General features: G+C 49.9%; 6 protein-coding genes across 6 annotated transcripts; 3 read left to right on the forward strand and 3 right to left on the reverse strand.

Moving 5' to 3' along the window:
* Positions 1-220: 220 nt before the first annotated feature.
* On the reverse strand, positions 221-2736 carry BEM1_1 (bud emergence protein 1; the record flags this gene model as incomplete). The annotated part of the gene is made up of 3 exons (XM_066116904.1): positions 2642-2736; positions 1190-2241; positions 221-1093 (listed from the first exon to the last, which is right to left on the reverse strand). Exons 2-3 carry the CDS (start codon positions 1571-1573, stop codon positions 221-223), a joined length of 1257 nt encoding a protein of 418 aa, XP_065978791.1. The 5' UTR covers positions 1574-2241; positions 2642-2736.
* Positions 2737-8417: 5681 nt separating this feature from the next.
* Positions 8418-10872, reverse strand: J3458_001757 (uncharacterized protein). Its single transcript, XM_066116905.1, has 3 exons — positions 10664-10872; positions 9369-10602; positions 8418-9309 (listed from the first exon to the last, which is right to left on the reverse strand). The coding sequence occupies exons 1-3, from the start codon at positions 10743-10745 to the stop codon at positions 9096-9098; spliced, it is 1530 nt and encodes a 509-aa protein (XP_065978792.1). The 5' UTR covers positions 10746-10872; the 3' UTR covers positions 8418-9095.
* Positions 10873-11015: 143 nt separating this feature from the next.
* VPS36_1 (Vacuolar protein-sorting-associated protein 36) lies at positions 11016-15012 on the forward strand. The gene is made up of 2 exons (XM_066116906.1): positions 11016-11395; positions 11458-15012. Exons 1-2 carry the CDS (start codon positions 11295-11297, stop codon positions 13316-13318), a joined length of 1962 nt encoding a protein of 653 aa, XP_065978793.1. The 5' UTR covers positions 11016-11294; the 3' UTR covers positions 13319-15012.
* Positions 15013-15352: 340 nt separating this feature from the next.
* J3458_001759 (uncharacterized protein) lies at positions 15353-17519 on the forward strand. Its single transcript, XM_007809424.2, has 3 exons — positions 15353-16092; positions 16147-16861; positions 16937-17519. The coding sequence occupies exons 1-3, from the start codon at positions 16051-16053 to the stop codon at positions 17035-17037; spliced, it is 858 nt and encodes a 285-aa protein (XP_007807615.2). The 5' UTR covers positions 15353-16050; the 3' UTR covers positions 17038-17519.
* Positions 17520-19075: 1556 nt separating this feature from the next.
* Positions 19076-23347, forward strand: J3458_001760 (uncharacterized protein). The gene is made up of 4 exons (XM_066116907.1): positions 19076-20741; positions 20804-21187; positions 21254-22769; positions 23016-23347. Exons 1-3 carry the CDS (start codon positions 20493-20495, stop codon positions 22379-22381), a joined length of 1761 nt encoding a protein of 586 aa, XP_065978794.1. The 5' UTR covers positions 19076-20492; the 3' UTR covers positions 22382-22769; positions 23016-23347.
* On the reverse strand, positions 21861-24676 carry J3458_001761 (uncharacterized protein; the record flags this gene model as incomplete). Its single annotated transcript, XM_007809426.2, has 4 exons — positions 21861-23761; positions 23854-24039; positions 24109-24310; positions 24384-24676. The coding sequence occupies 4 exons, from the start codon at positions 24674-24676 to the stop codon at positions 23066-23068; spliced, it is 1377 nt and encodes a 458-aa protein (XP_007807617.1). The 3' UTR covers positions 21861-23065.
* Between the last annotated feature and the right edge of the window lie 1959 nt (positions 24677-26635).

The raw sequence follows: 26635 nt of genomic DNA on the forward strand, positions 1-26635 counted from the left end.
CTTGAAGAGAAGTGGGCGGGAGCTGCATAAAAACGAGTGGTTGGTACAGTGTCGCAAATATATCCGTCTTCCAGCTGCTAATCATATACCCAAAAAGAGGTGAAAAGGTGAGGCAAACATGTTTTGAGCTCTTGTGGTCTAGTTTTTTTTTCCCTCTTTTTTTGGTGTGTGTGAGTGAGGCTTAGAAATCAGGATGCGAGCAGACTCGTGATAACATATCTTATACAACTTCAACGTAGAGAACGAGTTTCTCATGCCGCCGAAGAGCAAAGTCGAGGTCATTGTCGCTCATTAAATTAAGTTTGTTTCCTGTTGGCTCGTCTTTATAGAATAGTTGCAATTGATTATCAGGGCTGAGTTTGAGTCGATCCCGAATCTTGTCACAGAGCTGCTGGTAATCAACTTCGGGCGGTACACGAATAGCGATAAGATCGCCATTGTAATACATTTTAACTTTCTTCACGGCTTGCTGTTGCTGTTGACCTTGTGGCTGATTGCTTGCACCCTGTTGCGAGTTGCTCAATTGTCGAGATATGGCGGAGAATCCGGTATAGGTATTACCGTTCAGGTTGGTTCGGGAGCCGCCGTTTCCAGGGGATTCAGCGGACGGTTGTGAGCCTTGTGAAAGTCGCATTTCCCCCTCGGCAGAATTTGGAGTGAGCTCATAGTCTCCTTCGCGTGGAGCAAAGAACTTCTTCACCAGGTGGCATTTCGAAATGCGTGCTGGCTGGTCGAGAAGATTTTTGACATAGGCATCGAGGTTGTGTAGCCTTCCCTCTGTAATTGCATCGGTGACATAACTGACAGGACCTGGCATATATGGTAGAGTCCTTTTTGAATTCGTTCCGGCATGACCAGCCTCTGAAGGAAATTGGTTGAGAAGGCAAATCTGGAAATCGTAAAAATCTTCGTAGTATCGCGAGAGTTCCCATTGGCTACCATCTTCAAGAACAGCCACAATAACAAACCAATATTTGTCTTCGGCAAAGCAGTATCGAGGTATCCAGGCTTTGACTGGCGCGTATACTGGAGTTGCTTCCTGGTTGTGAGCATATTGTTGGGACTGGGAGATGCTGTGTTGCCCAGCACGATGCTACGTGAGAGATAAATTAGTACACGGGAACAAAAAGATGGTAAAAAATAACAGTGCGGGGAAACCGCTGCGGTGGCTGGATAAATGAGGCCATACCTGCGATCCGTTATGTGCGCTCTGTCTCCCTTCTTGAAGGCTCATACTCTCCATACCCTGCTCAACTGCCCGTTGATCACCCGCACCAGCGCCCGCAAACTTACCCAGAGTAATGCTGCTATTCTTATAGTTTGCCGCCATCCTCTTCCATTCCTCCACACTCGGAACCCCGGCTCTCTTTACAGCTTCCACTGCGTTGGGAACAACCTCTTTAGTCCTCACATAGCGAATCTCGACGTACGAGACGGGAATCAAGCCAGGGCCGCCCAGTCTTGCGATGGGCTTGGCAACGAACCACTCTGGGGTGGACTGGGCGATGATGATGATTTGCTCGTTCTTGGTAGCGCCCAACTCGTCTGGCCGCTGGGCCTCGAAATCATACATAACGGTGGCGAAAATTTTGTTGTCAATATCGGTAGACTTGGTACTACGGTGGGTGATTGGTACGGCCGTAGTAATGGGGTGCGGGGCATTTTCGCTGTAACCAGAGTCATGGTCGGGACTCTTCGCAGTGGGAGGCCTGCTATTGTCTGACTGGGCACTGTCTCGCTCGGTACGACCTAAGGCTTGGAAGAAGGCGACCGGGACGAGGCCTCGGGCATCCGGCAGGGCAGGATTGCATGCCTCATACCAGTCTTGGTCATTCTCGCGGCCAATAACGTGGAAAAAATCTCCTTTGGAAAAGCTCAATTCTTGCGATGACTGGGCTTCATAGTCGTACAACGCTCGAATCACCTGCGGGGAGACCAAATGTTAATACAGAAACACTTGCAGGGGGAGGAGAGACTAATGGCATGGGCGTCTGGAGAAGAAGAACAGTAAAAGGAAAGAATGTTGTATCCTCGAATCCGCTGCAACTGTATCTCTCGATATTCGGTGAATGCCACATTGCCGCGGGAGGGAATGGGCTGGGTCGTGGGAAGGGGTGTACTGCCGAGGTGAGAGGTTGAGCAACGAACCTTTTTGGGTGGGATGATGGCGACAGCAGACTTGGTCCCTATTGAGTTGTGGTGCTGCTTTTCCTTGTCGCCCTTGATGGACCGACGAAGAGCCTGCATGAGGGCCATGAAGATTAGCAAGTCGAGAATCTTTTTAAGATATATGGAGTAGTTTGGGTATGTCGGATCATGGCGGCGTGGCAAAACATATGGTACTCGGTGCGGGGTGGAAATGAAAGCGAGCGAGACAAAGCAAAGGAAGGAGCAACTGTGCGCGTAGGTGCTTGAACCGTCTCGCCACGTAGGCAACGAGGCAGGTGCATCTGGGCGAGAACAAGAACGCACGGGGAAACGCACGACAGCTTGCCAAGGTCCTCGAGACAAAATGCGGCAAAGGGAAGTTGTGCAGTGACGAGGACCGGAATGCAGGGCTGCAACCATGAACCAAACGAGTGCGCAGATGAGGATTCGAGATGCGCATGACGACGCTATTGAGAAATGGACGGCAACGTACCTTCATCCTGTACGACTCACTCTGCGGCTTTGCGGCGAGGGTTGGCAGCAAAACGACAGCAAAGGAAGACAAGTTGTCGCACCGAAAGGTGAGAGACGGAAGGGTCCAAAGTAGGTAGGAAGTGCAAAAGGTGAGCAGTTTGAAGGGGGGCGCAGTTAATTTGCCTGTGCCTGTGCCTGTTCCTTGTCCTGTTCGATCAACCCACGACAAATCCACTTGGCGTTACTAACAATCAGCCCAGCAAGGTCAACCTGGTCTACCCGGTCTCTGGGTCCTAGCCGGTTTGGTGGTTCGGTCGCACACGTCGATGTCGCCTAGAGGTCAAAATGGTCCAGTAGCTTGGCTCAGGCCTTTGGGTCGGTGGTCGGTGGATTCGAGGGTGGAGACGCTGGAGGCGCCTCGACAGCGAAAGCAGCGACTTTTCAAAGCTGGACAATAATAAGCAGGCCTGGCAACGCTCAAGAGGGGGGCGTTAATGGCAGCCGTTTGATCGTTGGAGACTGGCGCAAAGTCAAATTCGCCGGCTTGCTTCGACTGCGGCTGTTCCTGTTAGTATGCGGACTGTGGACTTGAAGGTTCTCCAAGGCAGAAGAAAAATCCACGGCGGAGGTTGCCTCTCGCGCTGGCGAAAGATGCCCAGTGTACGCGTCTTTGCGCGGAGATGGCGGACAATCTTGGATTGAGCAAGCGACGGAAGAGGGTTGAATGAATGTCTTGTTGGGCGGAGGAATCGCGGCGCAAATAACTGTTGGTGCTCGACTTCTCAGGTCGTACCTGTACGAACGAAGAGCTGATAAGACAGTTGTGAACAGAAACTCGTTTTTTCTCGGGGGCTTCGAGGTATGTCGTCTTCGACAATTTTATATTATTGATGTTGCTTGGCAAATAGCTTTTATTTTGGATATGGCTCAATAGATTCGAGGGTGAGAAAGCCAGGGCGATACGCCAAGAAAGGGTAGGTAGCAGATCGAGGGAGAAGGTCAACAACAATGTTTCACGGCAAGTATGACGACAGCGGAGCCGGCGAGCCCAGGCCGAAAAAGAAAGGAGGATGATAAGAAAAAGAAAGAGCCACCGACCAACGTTAGGGCGTTACCGAATATCAAGGCGATATGGAGATATGGGGACTGGCCTAGAAGATATACTTCAGCAGATATGTACAAGAGGGAAGCAGGGAGTATAAGAACTTGAAGGGAAGTGGTGGATTCTACATATACACTCGGGCCGTTTTAGTGGTGTGTGATATCAACGTTATGCATGTCTGTCCACTCGAGCATCTGGGCAGATATGACTAGGATCAAGTCGAGCCTGGTGTGATTGATGGATGATAACACCCAGACCTGGCCTCCAGCTGTTTGTCACTACTCTCTACTGACACCGATGACGAATTGACTACATGCAGGCATGGATATTGGGGACTAAGACGGCGAGTACTTGGTGAAGTGAATATCATGGACTCCATACTCCATCCCATGGAGGCGCATCAATTCAACGTTCCGAACTACCTAGGTACTCATCACAACATCATTAATGGCGAGGAATCTGCCAGAAACCCGAGACTGGGCAATTACACGGTTGCTTGGGCACGGAACACTTAGGAAGTACATACACACCACGCCAGCACATGCAGGACTTCGGCAAAACATGTCAAGCTCGTTGGGAGCCTTTGCCGCCGGCTTGGGTAGCTTGCAGCATGACGAGGGCTTGAATACCTACGTAGGGGTTACCTACCTGGACTTTGGTCTTGCTTTGCCGTGGTGTTTGCCTGTCGAGCAAACATGGATGTCATCCCCAAGGAGCAAAGAGTCCCATACTAAAAGTCGAGTTGATTGACTGCCAAATACAAATACTAGTGGCATCAAGCTACAGGCAACGATGCAGATTTCGCTGGTTCAACTGACCTGGGTCACCGGGACGGCAGGAGCGACCAGGCATGGAGCCCAAGGGGGGTGTCATTGTGTGGTTAGTACCAGCCTCAAGGTCGCTCCTTTGTGGTGGGCAGCAACCCAATCGCGAGACGGTGTCTTGCGGCCAGCGGCTGTCAATACTCTATTCTCGCAATGTTCAATACAACCTTGCCGTACTGTGCAACTCTGCCTTTCTTTGTTTGCATTGCCCCGTCTATGCGGCTTCCTCTTCTTCTTGATCCTTGTCCAACCTCGACCTCCCGACCATTACTTAATACAACATTTGAAGGTTCAGAGCATAGAAGCATACGGAGTACTCGAGGATAGAAGCGCCCCCCTTTATACCAGCCACTCACTTTACAACAGCTACTTTACGCAACCACGCGGTATCTTTGCAATGTGCACATACATACGCATGCACGCACGCCCTCCCGCTGAGCGCAGAGACATGGCCAGGATCATAACTGGGCATCATATACTCGGTAATACGATAACTGCTGGGGCCGGACATGTTGAAGCCCGGCATCCCTGAAGCCAGCCATGCAGCTGCGGCTTTCAGTGGTCTGGAGTGCTTGCATGCATGCATGCATACAATATTGGCGGCGCTTCGCCGCACCCCTGCGTCCGTTGAAGTCGACTACAACATGAAGGTGGGTGGCATCGCTCAACGGTTGTTTGATCTTGGCCATTTTCTATTCCATCTTGTCCCACCAAAGACGGTTGCTTCTCGCGTCTAGCTGGTGTACGACATGTTGGCCGTTGATGTGCAAAAACAGCTGAAGAGTCGTACAGCAAAAGTACCGTATTACCTGGGCCTCAAAATTCTACGCCTTTAAACGCCATGATTCTACGGATGACGTTTATTGGAGAGTAATCCATGTTGTTTGCTCCTAGTATGTGAAAAGTGGCAGCCGATGGCGTCTTGACATTCCTTCCCCGCGGATGTTCTACACGATGCCATCCCCCACTCAGTTCGCAGCCTGAGATGGACTCTGGCAATCAGCTACAGCGTAACGATGTTCACAACCAGTGCCCCCGATGGCATTCTACAACATATGCACCCCACAACTAGTTTCTGTGTTTCATCATCTCCAGGCTAAGCCCACATGCTGAAATGCTCCACCACCCTTTCCGATTCAGCCCGGGAGCCACCAAGTGGCAGAGGAGGCAGAGGAGCAGCCCACCTGCCAACTCTGCATCTGTCATACTTGCATAACATCGATATTGACTCGAGTGGACAGAGACGGATGGCACCAATATGGCAATGCCCGACTCTGTTGAAGCTTGGAGCGAACGTTGCATGTGCCCAGCATGACACCAACCATATGCACTGTGGCCAAGATCAAGAGTATACAGGACAGAGCACGGAGTAGTAGAGCACAGAGTGCAAATTTGTCGGCATACGCCGTCGATGGCGCATCAGCACGCCACAAAACTGGCAAAACACACACACAATCGCCATGATTCTCTCCACTTCGTCTCCAAAACCCCAAACACGGCTTTGATAGCCAATTCTGGCACATGGCCGCCCAGACCCTTGGGCCCCTCCGCCACACTGATCGTCCATGCGCATAATAGCCCGAGCCCACGCGGCCCCCGGAAAAGCCATCACTTCAGAGTCGGTCTTGAAAATTAATAATTGTTTCCAGTCCGAGACGGCGGGAAGCAAAGAAGTCCTTCCCATCCCATCACACCCGGCAACTGTTTGGTGCACCGTTTGGTACTGGTAGAGACGTTATACCTAGCGATCGACACACACAAAGTACAGTTTGTGGCTGAATATATTTGTCTAAGAAGAAGTATGTTCTGATATACCATGGTCACCATGGTATATTGGAGTATTTAGCACGATGGCCGGGTACTTCATCTGGTCAAATAATTTTTGCCTCGAACACGGGTTGGTTGGTACTATTTATGTGCAAGGAGAAAAGCAGAAGTCAAGGTCAACCATGCCATGTTGCAGCTCTCCATCCACCACCATCCCTGTTTTTATCGCACCTCTGAAACAATGCATTTGACCCTTCTCATGGACTGGGCGAGGGACTGCATGGACGGATATTCGTCCTGCCGATGTTTGCCTTTGGCAGATTGGATACTCCATGTACAAGTTTGGTTTGCGCGGCTTATCTGTTTATCTGTGATTTTCTGTGATTTTCCGTTTCAAGATTTCTGGAAAAAATCAAAGAGTGTGATAATCGAACCGCATAGATATGCGTAACTGGAAACACGGCCGCGTTGTGTCTGTCTGGATGGCCATTTTGGTGGGAAGGCCAAGGAAGACTGATGGGTCGAACTGTGGATGTGAGTCCTTATACGTCAAACAGGTGGTATACAGATATAACTGGGAGAAAAGTTAATTGGGGGCTTTCAACTTTGGCAGCGATTGTCGAGATACAGCGGCATTTCACCCTTGTCTTTTTTTTGTTCCTTATACTCTGTTGGATCAGGATGCCAAGCGTGCCCGGTCGTTAAAATAGAAGGCTTCAGCTTGCGTTGGACGTCATGAACGCGACGCTATGCAAGCTCATGGCTACAATCGATCATTGTTTTTCCAGTCTGTTCAAGTGTTTCGCCTCATAACCTTTCTCTTTCTCTTTTTTTTTTTTTGGCCGTCACGGGCCAGCAAGCCTTTCCCTCTCATCGCGGCGAAACACAAAAGAAGGACGAACATTGAAAGCTGCAAATACATGTAAAACTGCAAAATTGCGATTTGTAGTGCCGCTCATGACTTTAAGGCTACCGCCTTACCTTTTTCCTCGCCATACTTAACCGGACTGATGCCCCTTTGGATGCTGCCGCTTCCACTTGCTCCGGTGGCACGGGTGTAAAACAAAGCAACCAGAAACCACTCAACCGGTCTGTTTCTCGCTCAGCCTTGATTCTAGGAACCCACGAGGAGAAGCGCCCTGTGCCGATGCCATATGGAATCCCATTTGGCGGTCACGTACTGGAACAAGTCCATTGTTGCCTTGTTGTTTGCTCCTCCGCGGAGGGAGGTGTCTCGATTCTGTTCTGTTTCTATGCGCTTCTCAAGTATGTCACTGAGTGTTAGCCGCAGAGACTCGACAACCTTGCACTTGGCGTCAATCTCATGCCGAGGGTGTGTCCGGAACACGTCCAGGGCATGTGCCTGGTCTGAATCAATAAATGAACTTTGCGGTGACTGGAAAGAAAGGATAACAAGTAATCGAAGGAATGTCGAGGGTGGTTGATAAAGGCTTGTTGCACTTGATAGCTCTGTAGACTGGATTGGCCCAACATAGGCTATATGGAATAATATATACCTTTTCGAAGCCTAATCGACCTGCGAAAAAAAAAATACCATTTGTAAACAGAAAGCAACTCAGACAAAGCTCACCAACGGAGTAACTAGGGGTTGTGATCCGTGCTACTCGGTGCGGGGCTGAGGAAGCAAATGAGATGAGATTAGAACTTATAAGAAGCGATCATAACCGCGCCGGCGCTAACAATCCGCTTCTAGAATATGCTCCAGATGTAGCTTCAGGGTCGGCGCCTCAGCCGGGCTTCTGATGATGCAGAAGTCAGCCCCAAGGCGCATTCAGAGCTCCGCCACGACAAGGGAGCCATTTTGTCGTTTTTCTATGAGTTGCCAGCATTTGGTTGCGTAAACGGACGGTGGTATGTAACAAGAGGCCAGTAAACCATCAAACATGATGCCTGGGTGGCTTAGCAGGTGTATCCGTGGCCAACTTGATCGACTCTGGACCACCAGTCACACCACGGGTCCTACTTTGACTACCCAGTATAGAACTCACCACGTCATAAGGAGACTATTGCCACGTCAAGTAGCAGCATCCACCTTCAATGCGAGGTTGGCAGGCAACTGGGACTGTGTGTCTGGTCGGGCATGGCAAGAAATGTATCTGATTAAATATGCTAGGCTAAACTATGAAGCAATACACGTTCCCACACTAGTCATCATATCCAGAATGATCTCCGTATCAGTATGCTCTATTGTCAATTGCGGAAGGTATCGTCGGTTATTTTACGTGTTGAGATTGGGGAAGCTATGTTTCGTTGCTCGTCGCATTGAATGCCAAGGGTCATGGGTATCAGGTCGGGATCAAAGACGCAAATATATGTAGCAAACCGCCCCGCTACATTGAATGAAAAAGGCAAATCAAGAAAGAAAAAAAAAGAAAAACCGTCATGGGAATCGTAGTCGTGATATGGTTTCAACCCGGCCAGGTTGCCCAATACAAGCTCTGAGGTTTAGTTAGGATTGAGATTGGCGTATAGCTCTGGCTCGCAATATTTTCCAGGCCGATAGCAGGTCAAGTCAAACCGGAGTGCGATTTCATTTCTCCAGGCGGTCGGGGGAGGCCATGGGCTCCCAATTCGCCACAACTTCCTTAGAGATTTGACAGCGTACACTGTGATCCACCTGTACAAAAGCGTCACCGTCACGTGAATCGTCATGGTTCAACGACACGCGTGGTGGCAATCTACTGTTGCCAAGGGGGCTGAAACATATGGTGTGAGGGGCAGATGCTTGAACTTGAACAACAAGGAAAGCTCATCCAAGGTTAGATCTGTCCCTTGATGTCAACTTTTCGAAAAGCTTCGGATCTGGATGATTCAAATAGCTGGCCGGCCTTCCCACTCAGAAAAACAATGTTATCTGAGCGGTCTTCCAGCAGGTGCTGTCCGCTGTGGTCGATTATGAACTGGGCAGCATCGGCATCAGACTCGAAGCCCAATTCTTCAGTGACGAAACGCAGCTTAACATCAGGTTTATAACTACGAAAGTATTAGCATTTGCTTTTTTGTATCAGCTTCACAAACGGCATGAAACAAACCTTTTGCAGATATTACACAATGCAGCAAGACGTTCTCTGGCGACAAACATATCCAGAAGATATGCGCCCATATTGGGCGTGTCAAGGTATAGCTGGAAGAACTTGTGATAATTCCCCAAAGCCAAAGCCGACCGAACTTGCAAAGCATGCTTAATTGGCCTTTCCTCCTTTTCTGCTGCGGTTAGATCTGCCAACGTGTCGTTCAGACCGGTACGATTGGCAGTATGAATGAAATAAAGAATACGATACGCTTTGAACTCGATAGGATTGCCTTTTAACCCCAGAGAATAGAGGGAACGAAGCTGGGTCTGGCACTGGTTATACTCACCGATGTCCCCCTTTTCCAAGGCGATCCGGGCATGTATCTCATAGACGGAGACAGTGAAATCGGTTTTAATGCGTTGAACAGTGAGATCCTGTCGCATGGATTTGAATTGGTCGCAAATATACGAATAATTCCCCTCCTTCCTCCACTTCTTCTTCAGCAAGTCCAAAGTTTGGCGCAGGATGTGCACAGGTCGAACATTGGAAGGAATAGGAGGAGCAGTTAGGCGAAGATACCTCTTTTCCAACACCTCACTGGTTCCAATGATTGGACCCGAGGAGGGTGGAGTTGGACTAGGTGATCTGTATACAGCCTTGTATTCGCTCTCGAAGCGACGTTTGCGTTTACTGGCGGCCTCTTTTTGTAACTTACTTGATTTCGCCAAGTTGTCGTCGAATGTGGAGCGTTTGTCTGGTGATGGATATGAAATACGGTTCTCAAGGGATGATCGCGAGTTAGCATTATGCCACGGTGGTTGGTTAGATCCAACGTCGACAGAATCGGAAGACTTTCTTTTCCTGGAGTTGGCGAGAGATTCAGAAGATGATGGCGTGTGATTACCGCTGTTATACAGTGCGTCACGGTCGGCTTTCACGAGGGCTTGCGGCAAAGGGACAGCATCCCAGTCTATGGTATACAAAGTGCCATTTTCTTTGGCTGTGCCAATGGTCTCCTTAAGCTTGGCCTCGACCTCTGCGCGAGACACGGTCGGATCGTCGTTTTCGGGAAGGAAGGATCGCTGAACATATTTCCGGACAGATTCAGGCCACTCCGTCTTCGGCTTGGGCTGCTCTGCTTGTGCAGGAGACTGGGCGCCAACGGAAGGCGGCACATGTCCTGGGTACGGAGGTGTTGGAGGAGCGTACTGGCTGAAGCCCTGGCGGACTTGGACTGGAACAAAGGCAGGACCTTTGCTTGTCAGCTGATCGATTCTGTATATAGAGAGACGGAGGTTGGTGAGGTTTCTTACTGGCAGCATAACTGTACCCGACCGGCTGGGTCCGTTGTGAGACGCCAGGTGCCTGCTGTGAGGCCGACCACCCTGGCAACATAGTGCTGGATAGTCGATTTACTGAATGTTAGCTTTTTTGGTTGAAATAGCTTAAGTGCCTGTGTATATCGGCTCAAAGTGGGCAGGCGTAGCGATTGTCGAAAATATTGGACTGGATGTGGCCGAACTGACGGTGTGGAAGTTGGAGAAGAGGAAATCGCATTTGTGGGTGGATGAGAGTCTAAATGCCCAAACCCGTGACGAGCCGGCAGATCATCGGCTAATAGAACGAAGTGTGTGGGTGGGTCTGTCTTGCATCATGAATGACCCAGCGAGTTCAACATACGTTCGGCAAGTCATCTGGGAGTGCTGTCGACATGATATGATCTACATTTCCTTAGCTCAACACTTTTATTACATGCAACCTTCAACCCTCACAACATAACCTTTGGACTAGGCACCATAGCTCTGTGCTATCTTCGACACCGTTGTTAGTTGTATTACCGACCATAGCCGAGCATCAGCTTCTTTATCAGCACATATAACACAATCAGGACCGCTTTGCATCTGGGCATCATCTCCCGGCTAACCAGCCACTACGACATGACGAATGTTTCTGAAACATATAGATCTGACCACTGCATTGCGACCGTCTTACTTGCCAGATGAGATCTTATTGTTTGTGCAGGACAATGTTGGGCTCTATGAAGGGTGAGCTCCGCCACTCGGACCCCGATCAATGAAGATAGGGTTTTATTAACAGGTTATAACAGGAAGCTAAAGCTCCCGGATCACCAGAATGGCCAAGTTTACTTGACATCCCATCGAATCTGTTATGTTGACAAGGCTAAGCCTAGAACAAATTCTATGGCATTGGATCTCAAGGACATTGACCGATATGACTTCTATGCCGGGTTTCTGAAGTCGTCACCCAAAATCACCATCTTTCCTAAGCCCTTGAAGCGCTCCTCGCTTCATAATCGAGCTTTATCCAATGCAGCACCTCCTTTGAGAAACAACTCTGCATCTCCTGGGCAAAGGGACAGTGCCCATAGACCTCCACCAGAGCCTCCCCAAGTGACGACGGCCACTTGGGTCTGCACTATTTGCAGCTTCTCTAATCCTATACCAGTGAACTTTGATCCTGCGGCGGCGAACGCGCATACGCCGCTACCGCCATGCCTTGCATGTGGAATCAAGCCAACATTGGCACATGTTCTAAAAGCAGCCATTAACAACGCCAGTCAACGTCCAACGCCCGTAATAAACTCTTTTTCTGGCTCAAGTCCGCTCTCGAATCGACAACATGAATCTAATGCCCTGTTAACAACATCAATAAACCCTCGGGATTCTTTTCAGCAAAGCCACGGGCAAACACTTGGGCAAAACAGGCCAAGTTCCTCGGCCGATGCTGGGGCATCCTTTGCGTGTCCGCGGTGCACATTTTCAAATCATCCGTCACTACTTGCCTGTGAGATTTGTGGCGCGCCACTTTTGTCACAGAATACCCCTAGCATTGAAACCGAATCGCCCACAGTTCGTACGGAGTCCCCGGGTCCTGTCCACGAGGCCCCCAGCAATGCTCCTTCAGGCATCGACGTGGCTGAAAGTATCAAGATTTCTTTTCGGGGCGGGGGTATGCAGATATTCTATGAGAGGCTGAAGGGAGCCATAACACAAAGAAAATGGTTACTACAGAATGCTCCTCCGGTTCCTAAAAACGGAAGGAGTGCAGATCCAAATACAGTAGCTGGTTCATCAGATACATCGACCAGTAGAACCAAGACTGCGGGTATTGCAGGCCTGGAACAGTTGGGTCTCAATATGCATAAGAACAACGAAATTCTGATTGGCAGTGCGTTTGAAGATCTTGAGGCGTTGATGTCGTCAGCAAAGGAAGTCATTGCTCTCGCAGAACGATATGCTCGCCAAACGAATGGTGCCACTGGCGGAGCTTCAGCCGAGGAAAATGCCATCTTGGCAGAATCCGCAAGCCAACTAGGCTTGGTTACTACAAAGGATATTGTTGCTGGCGGAAGTTCTGAGTATCTATATATATCTGAACTATCTCGGAATCTTGCCGAGTTTCTGGCTGATGACTCGAGAGGGGTCTTGAAACGAGCCGGAGGCATCATCACGCTCGTCGATTTGTGGGCCATGTTCAACAGAGCAAGAGGGGGTGTCGAGCTTGTCAGCCCCTTGGACTTTGAGAAAGCTGCACGTTTATGGGAAAGCCTAAAGCTTCCAGTCCGGCTGCGAACTTTTCGTAGCGGTGTAATGGTAGTTCAGAGCCACGATCGAACCGACGACACGACTATCAAATCGCTGCTGTCCTGGCTGCAAGATCTACACGAATTTCCCCCAGAGCGAGAAGTCACCTGGGATTGGAGAGAATTTGGACGTGGTGTCACGGCCCTGGAAACTGCGGAACGATTTGGTTGGAGCATTGGTGTTGCCGAGGAGGAGTTACTAATGGCAGAAGAGCACGGCGCTTTATGCAGAGAAGAAGGGTTGGAGGGGTTAAAGTTCTGGAAGAATTACATAGATACGGGTGATGCCCCCCCGCCAAAGAGCAAGGCCAGGCTTGAACAAGAGGCTGTCATAAAAGCATTACAGGATAGCGGATTCATATAGAATACCAGACTTGCGCAAGAAGCCATGCGCAGGGCTAACACGTGGGCAGTCGGATGCACAACCTGGACTTCAAGTGATATTGTGCCCATCATTAGTGTTGGTGAGCTCATGCCTACCGGCTTGTTTATTAATTTGTTGCACGCCACAAGTTATATTCACAATTGCTTGTGCCCCGAGTAAGGACTCATCCGCCTGATTGATTGCTGCCATGGCCCTAACCGATGTCTATTACGATCCTAAACGCTATGCCTCATTCTTTAACCCCAGCCCTGTGACCTAGGTATTAAAGATTAATCCCATCACTATTTACCATTTGAAAAGAAAAAAAACACGGAAACAACAATACGGTGATCAAACAGTGGAAGAGAACGCCACTCTTTACCGCTCAAACGACGACATGCGTAGACATGTGTTCCACAGCTTCTTTGATTGTACGTAACATGCGCTGATTTACGCAGAAGGGGCAGCGTATGGGCCGGTCATTGGAAGAGACTGGTCCGTCGGAGTGAATTGGTGTTAGAGTCAGATCGTGACCACCTATTTCCTGTGCAGGCATTGTATACCGCGGGTCGGAAGAAGAGTCCTGTGGGCCTGGTGTAGCGACCATGCCGGCCACATGTATCCCAGCCCGCTCAACGCGCTCTCTCTCCTCTCGGACCGCAGCAGCTTGTTCTTCGGCCGCCTGCTCCTCTTGTTGGAGCTGGCGCAAAGCGTTTTGAAGAACGACCTCGGGATCGTCGTCGGCATACATTGGTTGCTCAGACGGGGGCGGAGGTGGAGGCGGAGGCGGAGGAATAGGTTCGGGTTGGGGGACGGCCTGTTGCGGCAGCAGTGAATGGTTTGATGAGGCGCTCATTCTTCTCAGGACCTCGTCTCGCACCAAGGCGCAGGTGTTCAGACTGGCTTCCACGCCCACCACGCGCAGAACTTGTTCCTTGATTGCGGCAGGACTCGTATCAGACGTGACTGCCATCACCCTGGGAACACAGTCGGCTAGGTAGTCGATATCCTCGGCGAGGTTGATGCCACCGTCCCCTGATCGGCGTTGCCGGCGGACCAGAAGGCTATAGCGTTTCTTGAAGCGATGTATCCAGCCGGGAGAGAACTCAGGCACGTTTTGGCCCCTGTACCGCGGTAGTTGCAAAAATATAGATTTTGCCTTCTCGCCCAGCTCGTCGTTCGTTGGCGGTCGCCCTGCAGCCTGGGCTTGTCGATACCAGAGGAGCACGAGCTTTTCGACGTCGGGCCAATTGCCAAATCGCAGGCGCGAGCCAGAAAGTTGTGGGTTGTTTCCGTCCAGCCGCGAGTATTTTGCTGACAGGGAATGAGACACGGTTGACTGACTGATTTGCTGGCCAAACTGTGAATGGAACCATGCGATGCAGGCCTTGTGCGGTGGGCGGATGGTTTGGGATTCGGCCCACCTCCGCAGTGCGCGGCGTTGATCTAGGGTTAAAGAATGCCTTCCCTTGGTCGTCTGTTGCGTGGTTTGGGTGAGGTCGGCGGGCGGCGACGGCATCAGCGCAGGGTCGGTCGACATTGCCACGAAGCGAGTTTGCGCTTTGAAAGTTGGAGTTTGACTAGGACCGTGAAGGTGTGGTTGAAGTGAGTTTAGAGTGGGGTGTTGCAACTGCTGTCCCGGGGAGCAAGTTATGGAGAGCCGACGTGAGCGCGATTAGCCGTGGAAATCGAACATGGGGGGCCATACCTGGTACCTAGTACTTACTTAGGTAGGAGGCCGGGGGGGTAGTTTTGGTGACTGTCACCAAATCATCAGCTATACAAGACACCTTATTAGAGTTTTCCATTCAATATATCAGACTTCTAATAGCTGGTGATAATTTTAAGACCTGTCTTGTGATAGAATGCTGTCACCAGAACCAGGGGCCGCGCGCGAGCTAGGTAGTAGTAGGTATTACTTGCGGGACAGACGAGTAACTTCCAAGGTTGACTGTTAGGTACGGAGTATAAGGTGTTTAGGCTTTAATATTCCCGGTCAACTGGTCGGACCCTACCCTAACTCCAGAAAATCGTCCGCGCTTGATTTCGTCTGGTAATTTTGATCCTCAGGCTTTGACCCTAACCCCAACCCTACAAGACTGAGGCCCCGTGCTTTCTCAAAGCCCAACATGTGACAGAAAAACTATTTGATGGTAGCTTTGGTGGTTTCCCGCCCCGTACGTTGCATTGTTGCGACTTTGAATTTTCGCATTCTCCCATCTTCTCGCCGGCAGAGCCAACCATTTTAACTGCAATAGGACGTGCTGTCATTGCCACCATGTATACGTATGTAGTTGTAGTCCATTTCCATTCTAAGTGATTCTTTTGCTTGCAGCCACGGTCCCCTGGCATCCGGCAGCGCATAGCATGGTGATGAAGCTGAACGGCGAGATGGCGTCGGGATGACTAGAGAATGGCCTGGCAGCTTAGTAAGATGGGACGAGACGATGCCATGACAGGCAACATGGCTAATGGCGTTATTGACACGTCTCCGGTTCCGCATTTTCACAACTGCCGGTCACTGTCAACGCTCATCGCCTACTAGGTGCTTAGATATGGCCATGTGGCGTCGACCACCAACCAAGAGCACTCTGTCGAGCATCACAGCTCACTCAGTCCCCAAGAACTCTTTGGCCATGTCGGCCGAACAAGGTTCCGGCTTGTGATCCATAGGCAGTCATCACTTCAGCTTCAACCATTCTCAATAGCCTGGCCCGGATAATTGGTGAACCATGGCCACAACCACATGCCCAATGGAGGCTCTACCCAACGAGGTAAATCTGCGCGCCGCCCGGCTGATTCCAGTTTTGCTTAGACGATATAATTAGTTGTTGGCTGCATCGTTGGGATGCCTCTCGACAAGGGAGCTCATTCAAGTCGTCCCGGTCAGCCGCTGCTTCTACACACTCGCCACCCGGATTCTCTATCGCCGCTTGATCGACGTATCGCCTCTTCCGCACAATCGACTCATTCTCGATTGCTACCACCCAAGCGAAAGACTAACGACACCGCCATTATCATGCAGGTATCTTGGTCTAAAGCGAGTGAGCGAGCAACCCATCACAGACGAATCCCTCAAGTTTAGTGACCTCAGCAAATTATACTCGTCTTATCGTCCAGTTTTGAAGGAAGAGAACCGCGATAGGCCGAGAGCTTCGCGACAGACAGGGAGCAAGTCTTTGCAGAGTGATGAGACTGCCACTCAGGACGTCTACCTTGACCATGATTTGTTGTTTTCACAACTTTGCGCCGTCACGTACGTGGTGAAGGAGGCCTCAAAGCCAGGATTCTTCGTCAGTCAGGTGAATACGTGTGACGGCATTATTCGCGTATGGCGGGGATGGCTGGCAGAGAAGTCGAATTTGAATGGTGCTGATGAGGGCTTGAACTCCAAGATAATCGATCTTGACAAGTTTCTATGGGTTGATGTGGGCAAGGACGTTGGCCTAAGATTTCGGGTTGTGCTTGGACCAGCCGAGCGGCTGCCGTTGCTCAGTGGCCCGGGCGACGATTCACCAGTATCTTATACCTTGATCTACGAAGGTATGTCAGCTGGTCCAGTTTTGAAGTCATTAAGAATTTGTGAGAGACAGCTTCTGACATTCCACACGGGCGTAGAATTGGTTGTGCGAACGACCACGCTGCTCATGGCTGTGGAGGCGTCGACTGTGCAAGAGGCTTCCCCCTCATCTAAAGCTGTCATAATTTCACAGATTTAGGTGCCGGGACTGAGCATCTTGTGCCAGCTTGACCGTCGAAACACGTATGCCAGAGAGGACCTACTGTAGGCTATGTGTCATTCGTGAGTTATCGAGTTATGTCTTTGATCCTGGGAGCATCCTGTAATATCGCGGGCGAATATAAGGCTTGTTTCAGGTAGAAAGATTAATAATGCCTAACAGCCTGTCGATTCTCGCTTCTCGGGCTTTTTAGTGAAGGATGAATTGCCAAGGAAGCCTACGTTGTTCGTCAAGTACCCTATTGAGACAACGAACCATCGCCTTCCAAGCACCTTGTGGCGGAATTTCAAGACCGGTCAGCAAATTTTGGGTAGAAGTGATATGTTCATGGGATAGTAAGATGTCAAGAGATCCGCTCTTCCGAAGTTATAATCTGCTTTATTGAATTTATATCACTCATGTTTATTCTGCCATGTCAGCCCTCGTATAATCACGTCAGTGGAGGCGTTGGTAAACAAAGACGAATGACTTGTTGTGGTTTCTGGCTATTTCTACTGTTTGGATTTGGAACTTTCAAGCCGTGTGGAGAAAATTTGGGGGTAGCATAGCCTCAATCATGGAGGCTCGAAAATAAGGTTGAAGGATGATGAGATGCAGAGTGAACAATTTAGCAGAACGTGGATGTACTAACTGAGCTGTATTTCTTTGGGAAATGGCCAGCTTGAGGCATGGTCCGAGTCCAACCCGAGCACATGCTCTTTTGTAGGCCTAGTACAATTCTTAGCAGGCATCTGAGAGATGCCTTGGTCATCAGACCATTGACCGGGCGTGCACCACATGCTGGAGATCTTAAAAGCAGGTCATATACGATGATCTAAGTGGCATCCTTTGGCTCTGAGTAGCTAGCAGGCATGGCGGCTAGGTTCCTTCAAAAAAAAAAACCAGGAATCATATGAGTAACAGAAGCGAATGTGTGTTCAATAGTTCGTGCGCGTCATAAATATTGGGCTTTCAATAACCTCCAGCACTGAGAGGGATACACAACGCGGGTCCGCAACTGTTCAGAGGACATGGAGGTCAGTTGACGATCCGGCAGAGCCCGAATACTGAGAAACTGCCTTGCTGCAGTAAAGCTGCTGGAATCGTTCTGGTATGGGATTAGCAGTAAGGCGAGAACAAGTTGGGTATTGGGTGGACTGCCACCAAGGCAGCGATGTATTAATCTATTCCAAACTTGACCGATATTGATCATCAATGACTTCCCATGGAATACCGGGATCACTGAGTATGTACGAAGTAATGAATTGACAATATCGGAAGAGGAGGTAATGTCATACTTCGTAATGCATACCAAACCGCCGGAGATCAGGGAGAAGGGAGGGTGGGTAATGGCACACAAAGGGAAGACTCACCCACTCACTCACTCACTGGCCGGAAATGTCGAGTGTATCCCACTCCGCAAATCAACACAGTGCCCGTGATTTCGTTTGCCCTCGCACAGTTCATAGCTTGCGTGCGTCGTGGCGCTGGGTAAGACTGCCATTGATGCGCCTCATTTCTGGCATCAAGTAGAGGCTGGATCAGAGCCAGGGCGCTATTGAAAAAAGGGACGCAGAATATGTGTCCCGAGGCAAAAGGAGGATGGGAGGGAGATACCCTTCACTTGAAAACAATTTTTCCCACTTAGAACGCGTGGCTCGTTGGCATCGTCAAATCTGGTGAGCTCCAATGAGTCGCTTTTGTGATTGATATTTTGCGATTATGCCGACATCTATGAGCGCAATACGGCCGCGATTCGAATTCATGCGCGTCTCTGACTCTGTTCTATCGCTTGTGGCTTGCAATTCACTCCATGGCCGACATGGTTGGCGTTTGGAGAGCTAGACCGCCCTTGCATCAGACGTGGAAAGTGGCCAATGGCCTATCAGAATAATGCCCAGTGGGGTCAAGCAGGCACAATGGAGCTAGTCCCTCCCGTCCCTGCCTGCTCAAGTGCTCAGCAGCTCTGTCCCGAAGAAACCGAGATAGGCGCGGGAGAGTGTCGATCTTGCCCTGAAGTTCTCCACGAACCTGTCAACTTCATCCGCACTTGTTCCACGCCGTGCAAGTTTCTTCTTCTGCCTTCACGTCTTTTCCGCAGCTTTGGATCGAAGCCATCTGAACCCCTTGCCGCGGCCACCATCACCCTGCTTCCACCTTCTGCCCACAAAGCAGTATGTCCCGGAGGAACTCGAGAATCGATGTGCAGCCAACATAAGCATGTCCCTTGGCTGCAGGTCATGGTCTCAAGGACTGACTCTCTACGGAGTGACTCTCTACGGAGTACACCTGCTTCAACCCCAGCCCGCCATGGGAGAGAGGGGGCAACTGGTCTTTTTTAATTCCGAGTCAAGCGTCTGGTGTCTCAGCCACTCTCGTCTGAACTTGAGGGCCGCTGATTGAAGTTGTGATGCATCCACACAACCCTGCACACAAATTCGTTATAGGACTTCTCATCGTCTGGTCTAGGAATACCAGCTGCAAGCTTCGCCATTGGAGAGGGGAAGACATTCAGCTTTCGACGCCACAATTTCACTGCCTTATGAGCCTGTATCTTTTTTTTTTTTTTTTTTTGGCTCATCGCAAACACAGAGTGCCTTTTCCAAGTTCAACCGAAAAGATGACGTGGGGAGAGTACCTCGTTTGATCCGATGCTATTTCCATCCTTTTTACATCGCTGCGTGATGCGCAGTGGTGATCAATCCATACTCGGCGTGCAATCCCTATAGATGCAAACACAACGGATATACAAACTTCAGCAATACAAGGTGGCACATACCGTGCATAAACTTGGCAGCAAGCTGGTTGTGTGTTGCAAAGCAGCCCCATTCAAAGGGATGCCATGTTATGCCTGCCTAGTCATGTCGGTGGCAGGATCCCCCAAAGATGAGCAGACACTTAGCTCGTTACTGAGCTAGTATTCGCGGGCATCTTCTCGTAAACCTCCGAGGTGGCTGTCATTTTTTCTTTTGGATTCCACAGTATACATATCTACAGTGAGGGTCTGCATCCACACCTGGTTCCTAAGGAGAAGCATGTAGTCTCGTGTAGTGTAGAGACCATTTTTCTTTTGACATCTGGCGATCCAGTCGTAAGCATGTCTCTCACTTATCCCACATAATTGTCCGGTTTTTCACTTTTGCATGTTTTAGCACAAGAATCCAACAGTGTACCAGGTCGGTGTGAAGAACTCCAACCGCTTCTTCTTCTCTTTTCGTTCTTCTCATCCTGTCTCTTGTTTTGGAAGACCTGGTTCACTCTCAGCGATGGTTGTGTCTCGTTTTGTTTCTCACTGAAGAATCATTGCTGGGAATTGGTATCTTCTTTCGCTTTATGATTCGAGCTGGGCTCTCGTCTCACATTCCCTCGCTCTTTATATACCACTCTCCCTGCTCTCCACTACCTCTTCTCCTTCAATTTGTAGTGTATTATTTTCAAATTGCAGGACTTCGAAGATGAAAATGGCATGGGACATCAAAAGGCCCGGCGACATTATTTCGAGGCCGCTCCCTCCGCGAATAGCCAACTCTCCACACCCGTTCGACACAAACAATGTTGGATATTCTGGGGATCGCGATATCCCATCAAGGTCAATGACGAGCTCATCATTGTCGAACTGCCAAAAGCCGATTAAGTATGGAAGGGGTAAATATGCTCATGTTGAGCTTGTACCGCAACCAAGTGATGACCCAGACGACCCTTTGGTACGTACATATATGGTATGGCATCACGAACAAATTCAACTAACAATACGTTTCTGAATTAGAATTGGCCTCGATGGCAGAAAGATCTCAATTTGTTTTCACTTCTCGTCATGGTTGGTCTCATTGGGGGGATGAAGACTGTATTTGTTACTACTGCCGGTTCTCTGGCGGCTCATTATCAAGTCTCGAACATGGCCATTGGCGCCTTGACGGCTGGGCCTCTCATGGTTTCGACGTTAACAAGCCTAGTTGGCTCCATTGTTGCAAAGTTATATGGGAAACGGCCGGTTTACTTGGTATCGACGTTATTCCTATTTCTCGGAACCATTTGGAACATGACTGCAGGTGATAACTACGGTTCATGTCTTGGAGCTCGGGTTTTTCAAGGCCTAGGATGGGGTTCATTTGATACGTTGGTGATGGGGTCCATTCAGGACACTTACTTTGTAGGTGCAATCGACAGACACGTCAACTTTCCTCTACAGTGAACGCTAACATTGATTCTTCAACAGGAGCATGAACGAAATCTGCCAGTATCCATGTACAACCTCTTGACCATCACCACAACCTGGGGCTCGCCTCTTCTTGGCGGCCTGGCATCTAGCAATGCAAACAATTTCACAAGCCAGTTCCGCATCATCAACTGCCTCTACTTTCTGGCTCTCCCACTTCTTGCCTTAGGAGCCCCCGAAACAGTATTTGACCGCTCAAGGGCAACTATAACTCCTCTCCCCATACTCGGTCTAGATAGATGGCGACCCTGGCGGTTTCGACATCGGCTGAACAAGGAGACTGCCGTGGAGTACATCAGAAAGATGAAGCCGCTCTCATTCAAAGCTCCACTAACAATTTCGACTGTTCTCCAGGTCCCTCGCGCCATCGTCGCTCCAACTACCTGCCTCCTATTCGTCTTGACATTCATCCCCTACGGTGCACTTTGGGGCTTGACGTCTTCGGTTTCTATCCTGACAACACCTGCACCTATCTCACTAGACGTTTCCCTCACAGGAACTATGATGACCGGTCCATGGGTCATTGCGTCACTCGTCGTAGGGGGCTTCTGTTTCTATCGCGGATTGTATGAACGCTTCACAAAGAGTGTCAGCTGCCTCATTATCAGCACAGGTGGCATCCTGTCCCTGACAGGCTTGCTCTCCTATGGCCTTGGCATCCACAATTTCGTGACACCCAATCCCGGGCCTCCCGCTCCGTTCTTCACTTCAAACACTGCCGGTCAGATCAGCCTGCCCCTGCTGTCACTGCAACTAGGCATCCTTGCCGGCGGCACTTACACCCTCGACACAATCACTAGACCCTTGCTCGCACGGTCCGCATCCTTCACGTCATCAAGCATCGCCATAGCTCAACGCAGCATTGGTGACATGCATTCCGGCGTACTCATACTGCGAAACCTTGCTGCGGGTATTTTTGTCCTCGCCATGCCCAACGCATTCACCGTCTATGGTGCCCTCAAATCGGCCGTCATTGGCCTAGGTACCACACAAGTGATAGTCACAGCATTGACCATGACGTTATGGTGGTGCTTGGACGAATCCATCTGGAGGGCGGATGGAAGGGTAATGGGACTCGTTGACCTAAAGCTTCTGAAGCAATCGTTAAGCTTCTTCGAGACCGATTAAAGCAGTCAAAGCATAAAATGGACAAAGAAGAGAAAACCAAATGGCATGGATATAAAAAGAGGACAGAAGCCTCTATATCTGAGCCGAAGGCGGACAGGCACGACCGTGTGTCTGAGATTGCAGTATGGGCATACAAAAAGGAGATCAATCGATGTGATGGGACTTGCACTTCATCAACGGCTTGACACTCAATTCCTTTTTCCTTTTCGTTTTATGAGGTGGTACGACCCACGCTAGATGACATGATGATGACTGAAGCTGATCGATATCGGCAAGGCTATCTCGAATGTCTATGACTCACGGCTTAGAATACAAACGTAATGAATGCAAAGTAAATAATGGCCTCGTTTCTGAATGGCTCATTCAATGCTAAATGTATAAATCCAAGGTAAGTCTTTTTTTTTTTTTGCGCTGAGATGTGCGGGAATGAGCATTGACGTTTATTTTGATCAATGTGCATCGATACTTGTGATTATGAGTCCAAGCCACCCCAAGTTTATTATAGTTTATTAAATTTCCAATGTCAAGATTGCCCTGAGGAGCAAAACCAAAGCAGGATACACGTTACCCAGGTTACAACACAGCAAGACCGCTACGCAATACTTGAAAACGGTATTTAACAATACCTCCGCAGCACTATCATGCCCCAACTCCGTATTCGCCAAATTCGCAAAACACACACCATCATATAGCTACCCCTTTCCTAGGTGCGTGCTCAACCGCCCGCAACTCGACATCACTCCGTGTATTCAGAGACTCGACTTCATAATCCGTCAAAGCCCTGTTTTCTTCTCTATTCACGGTCCTCTCGAGAGTCCCCATTCCGCTCTCATTGTGTGATATCGGTGGCATCCTGCCAGCCCTGTACATTACGTCGTCTTTAACTACCCTCCAACTTGTGGCGAAAAATATAACGCAGTTCCAGAATCCTTGCAAGGGCAGCACAGCGGCGCTGGCGACCTGGTATGTGTAAGGGGAATCGCCTTCTATCCAACTGTGAATGCGATTCATACTGCTAGGGATCCAGGTGACTAGAACACTGAGGCCAAAGAGAAGACTTGTTCGCAGGTAGGCCCGCTTGATGGGGTCCTCGACGGAAAATTTGGAGGCAATGGATTTGCAGGCTGATACGGTGCCGTTGATTGGGTTGGGTAGTAGTAGATTCTGACGGCGAGGGGTGGCAGACACGCTGGAGATGAATGCCGCGGCGTTTGCAGAGGTTCGGAGCGTGGCGTCCGGGAAGGGGGCGGCTTCTCGGTGTTGGGCGAAATGTGCATTCTTGGGGTAGACGAGGTTGCTTGCCGAGGTGTGGGTGACGAGAACTTCAGTGGTAACGGTTCCGTAGAAACCGACACGTTGGCTGTCATCAACGTTCGAAACCTATATATGATTGCAACTGTTACTTCACGTCTTACAAGGATGTTGACCTGAAGGTACGTGGTGGTCCCTGGTGTTGAGTTGGCGAGACTTACATGCTCACTGTGGCCTACCTCGCGGCTCTTAGACACGGAGAAGCTACGAAGTCTGTTTCGTGATCGAAATACGTGGTATCCAACTAATACGTAGCTGATAATTGTCCCAGCAATGCATATCAAGATTAACAAGTAGTACGAGTAAATCCGCACACCGGCCCATTTACCACCTATCCAGCACCATATCTAGCACACCGAGTTAGTCGACCTGATGATGGTAGGCAAGACGAAACGGATAGGGGTGGTGCTTCTCACAACTGCATCCCCATATACCAAGCCCTTGGGCGAACCCCGTATGAGTAGCAACGACAAGGCGATAATGAATGGCCCGCCATAGCATATCAGACAGTATAGCCACCACCAGCGACGGAAAGAATCTGGGCTCGTACGAAAATAAAAGACGAGAACAACGTTGATGGCCATAGCCAAGGACCACCAAGGGTCAGATTGCATAAACCTGTTCTTATCAGTCCATGCTCTCAAAGCATAGTAATCCGCGCGAACGGTGACGCCGCAACGACGCAACTTACATTTCGAATAAAAATGCCTGTGTCTGACACAAGGATGTTCCTTCACCTAGCACCAATCCATCCAATGCAATGATACAGGCTATACTTGCACCGACGTTGGAAATGCTGGCAAACACGATGAAGGTATTTTGAACATTGCGGGCTCGACGCACAAGCGCATACGCGACGAAGATGAAGCAGACGGCCACGAGGCTTATAGCTCCTCCTATCCTTTCCAACGTTGTTATGGTTGCTATTTCGCCCAGAGTGAGGTGATCAGAAGATGATACGGCGAGCGTTCGGGGAGGAAGCATTGTAGTTTTTATATTCAGAGGACCCTCGAGAGGTCCTCTCTAAAAGTAATCCAGTAGTGCGAGAAACGAAAAAGATTGGAAAAAAAAAAGGTATAAATATAAAAATCAGCCCTCGTACTAATGGCGTATACAGCAATAGTGGACCTTATTACCGAGTAAGCTCGGGGGCGAGAGTGAAAGGTAGCACTGTCGAAGACTGTAGATCACAGTTGTGATGGGAAGGGTGACTGACAGGTGCTTGGGCGACGGGTCGGAGCAGAGGTTCCGTATCGCCATTCACCTCGACAAGAGTTTGTGTTTCCAGCCCAAACGCCTGACCACTTATCGTCAATAGCTGGCATCGGCCAGGATTAATACGATAACCGGAGCTGTTTAACGCCAGCCGGCTTGGCCTCTAGGCTTGTACCACACAACACGATGCGCCTGGCCGTGCTTGGCGAGAATTCTGGCAATTCTCTTGTTTAGAATCCGCTAAGCTGGTAGATCCCACGCAGCCGATTTGGTGTAACCGGAACCGTAGGTCTGAGAAATATCTTGACGGGATGATGAACCAAAATTTGTAGAGGATTGATCCAGATTGGTGGCACCGGGTGTTACTGACAATGCTCCTAGACCTCTCCTGTTCTTGTAACGTAGTTGAATCGCCTACTAGAATTTGATACAGGACTTTGAAAGTGTAAAGACGTTGCTTCCTACCAGAAGAACAACGATAATGAAGAAAGGATTTGGTCGCGGCGAAGGATCACCAGCTCGAGTCAAATGTCGGATTTTTCTTAGCTTCATTACTCCTGACAGACATACAACTGAACAAGTTTCCGACAAGAATGGTATCTTCAGCGGAAAAGCAGAACAGATAAAGCTTCTTTATAACATGATGGCATGCATGGAGGGCCCGTGAGTATACACCGTGTAATGGTTCAAAACTAGCGGCCACGACTTCTCTTATCCGCCTGCGTTGACGGCGTCAGGTATGATGTCTTGGTCAATATCGACAAAGGGCCTCATTGATCCTCCAGATCAAGCCCAATCTTAACCATCTTCCGTTAGAGCGACAGTGCCATCAGTTACTACTAACGGGCCCGTACCCCAGATCTCTTAGCCAGGGTCTCGCAGACCAGTTTGGCGAGGCGTCCCATGTGACAACAAAGGCTTGTCTCGGCTGCCACATGGACTTTCCACATGGCAGACACCGCCTTGTTGTCTAACTGGACGGTTTCTCCGCGTGTTCATCGTACAACAGCCCTTTCCAACGTTCTCCTGTACTTCGTCTGCGAGCTCCAGGGCGGCGGGCGGCCCGTAGTCTGCACAAGACTACTACTATTCATAATTGCCAACTGCGCCATTCAAAAGGGTCCACTGTGACATGTCAAAGAGCCGACAAAAGGAACGTCGATCATGTTTGACTCGTTGACTCCAGATCGAATCCAGAGGGGAAAACTGGGGGCTCTTGAGCGGATCCGGCTAATAAACGACACGAATCACGGCCCGTGGATCGACTGGATTCTCTGCCCGGCCTTTTTACCACGCTTCCCGGTCCAGAGCATCCATCCATACATATCCGGAAATGGAAGTCAACTCCTTGCTGCCTTGGTGAGATGAAGCTCCTATGACATTCAATTGCAGATGAGCAGTCATTGACTCAGGTCCGGATAGGCAACGTCTCGCAGTGGAGGCTCGTAAGGTCGCATTGCAGGTCGCGTTCTTGTCGATTGGGCGCGGCGGGCTGGGTTGTCAGGACTCAGAATGCTGATATTGTCATGCTACAAAGAGCATGCGGCGACGCCCTTTCAACCAACCGCTGCCTAATTGTGGCTTACCCACGGTCCCAAGAGTGCATGGGTCATGGCCAGGCACGTCCATCATTGTCATGCCTCAGTGCGCTAATTTCAAAGGCATCACAGCCATGTACGCTGGGGCCATCATATTTGGTCGCTTGACAATATTACCTCCGAGAACACG

This window comes from Metarhizium acridum (assembly GCF_019434415.1).
Source record: "Metarhizium acridum strain ARSEF 324 chromosome Unknown scaffold_1, whole genome shotgun sequence".
Classification (NCBI taxonomy): domain Eukaryota; kingdom Fungi; phylum Ascomycota; class Sordariomycetes; order Hypocreales; family Clavicipitaceae; genus Metarhizium; species Metarhizium acridum.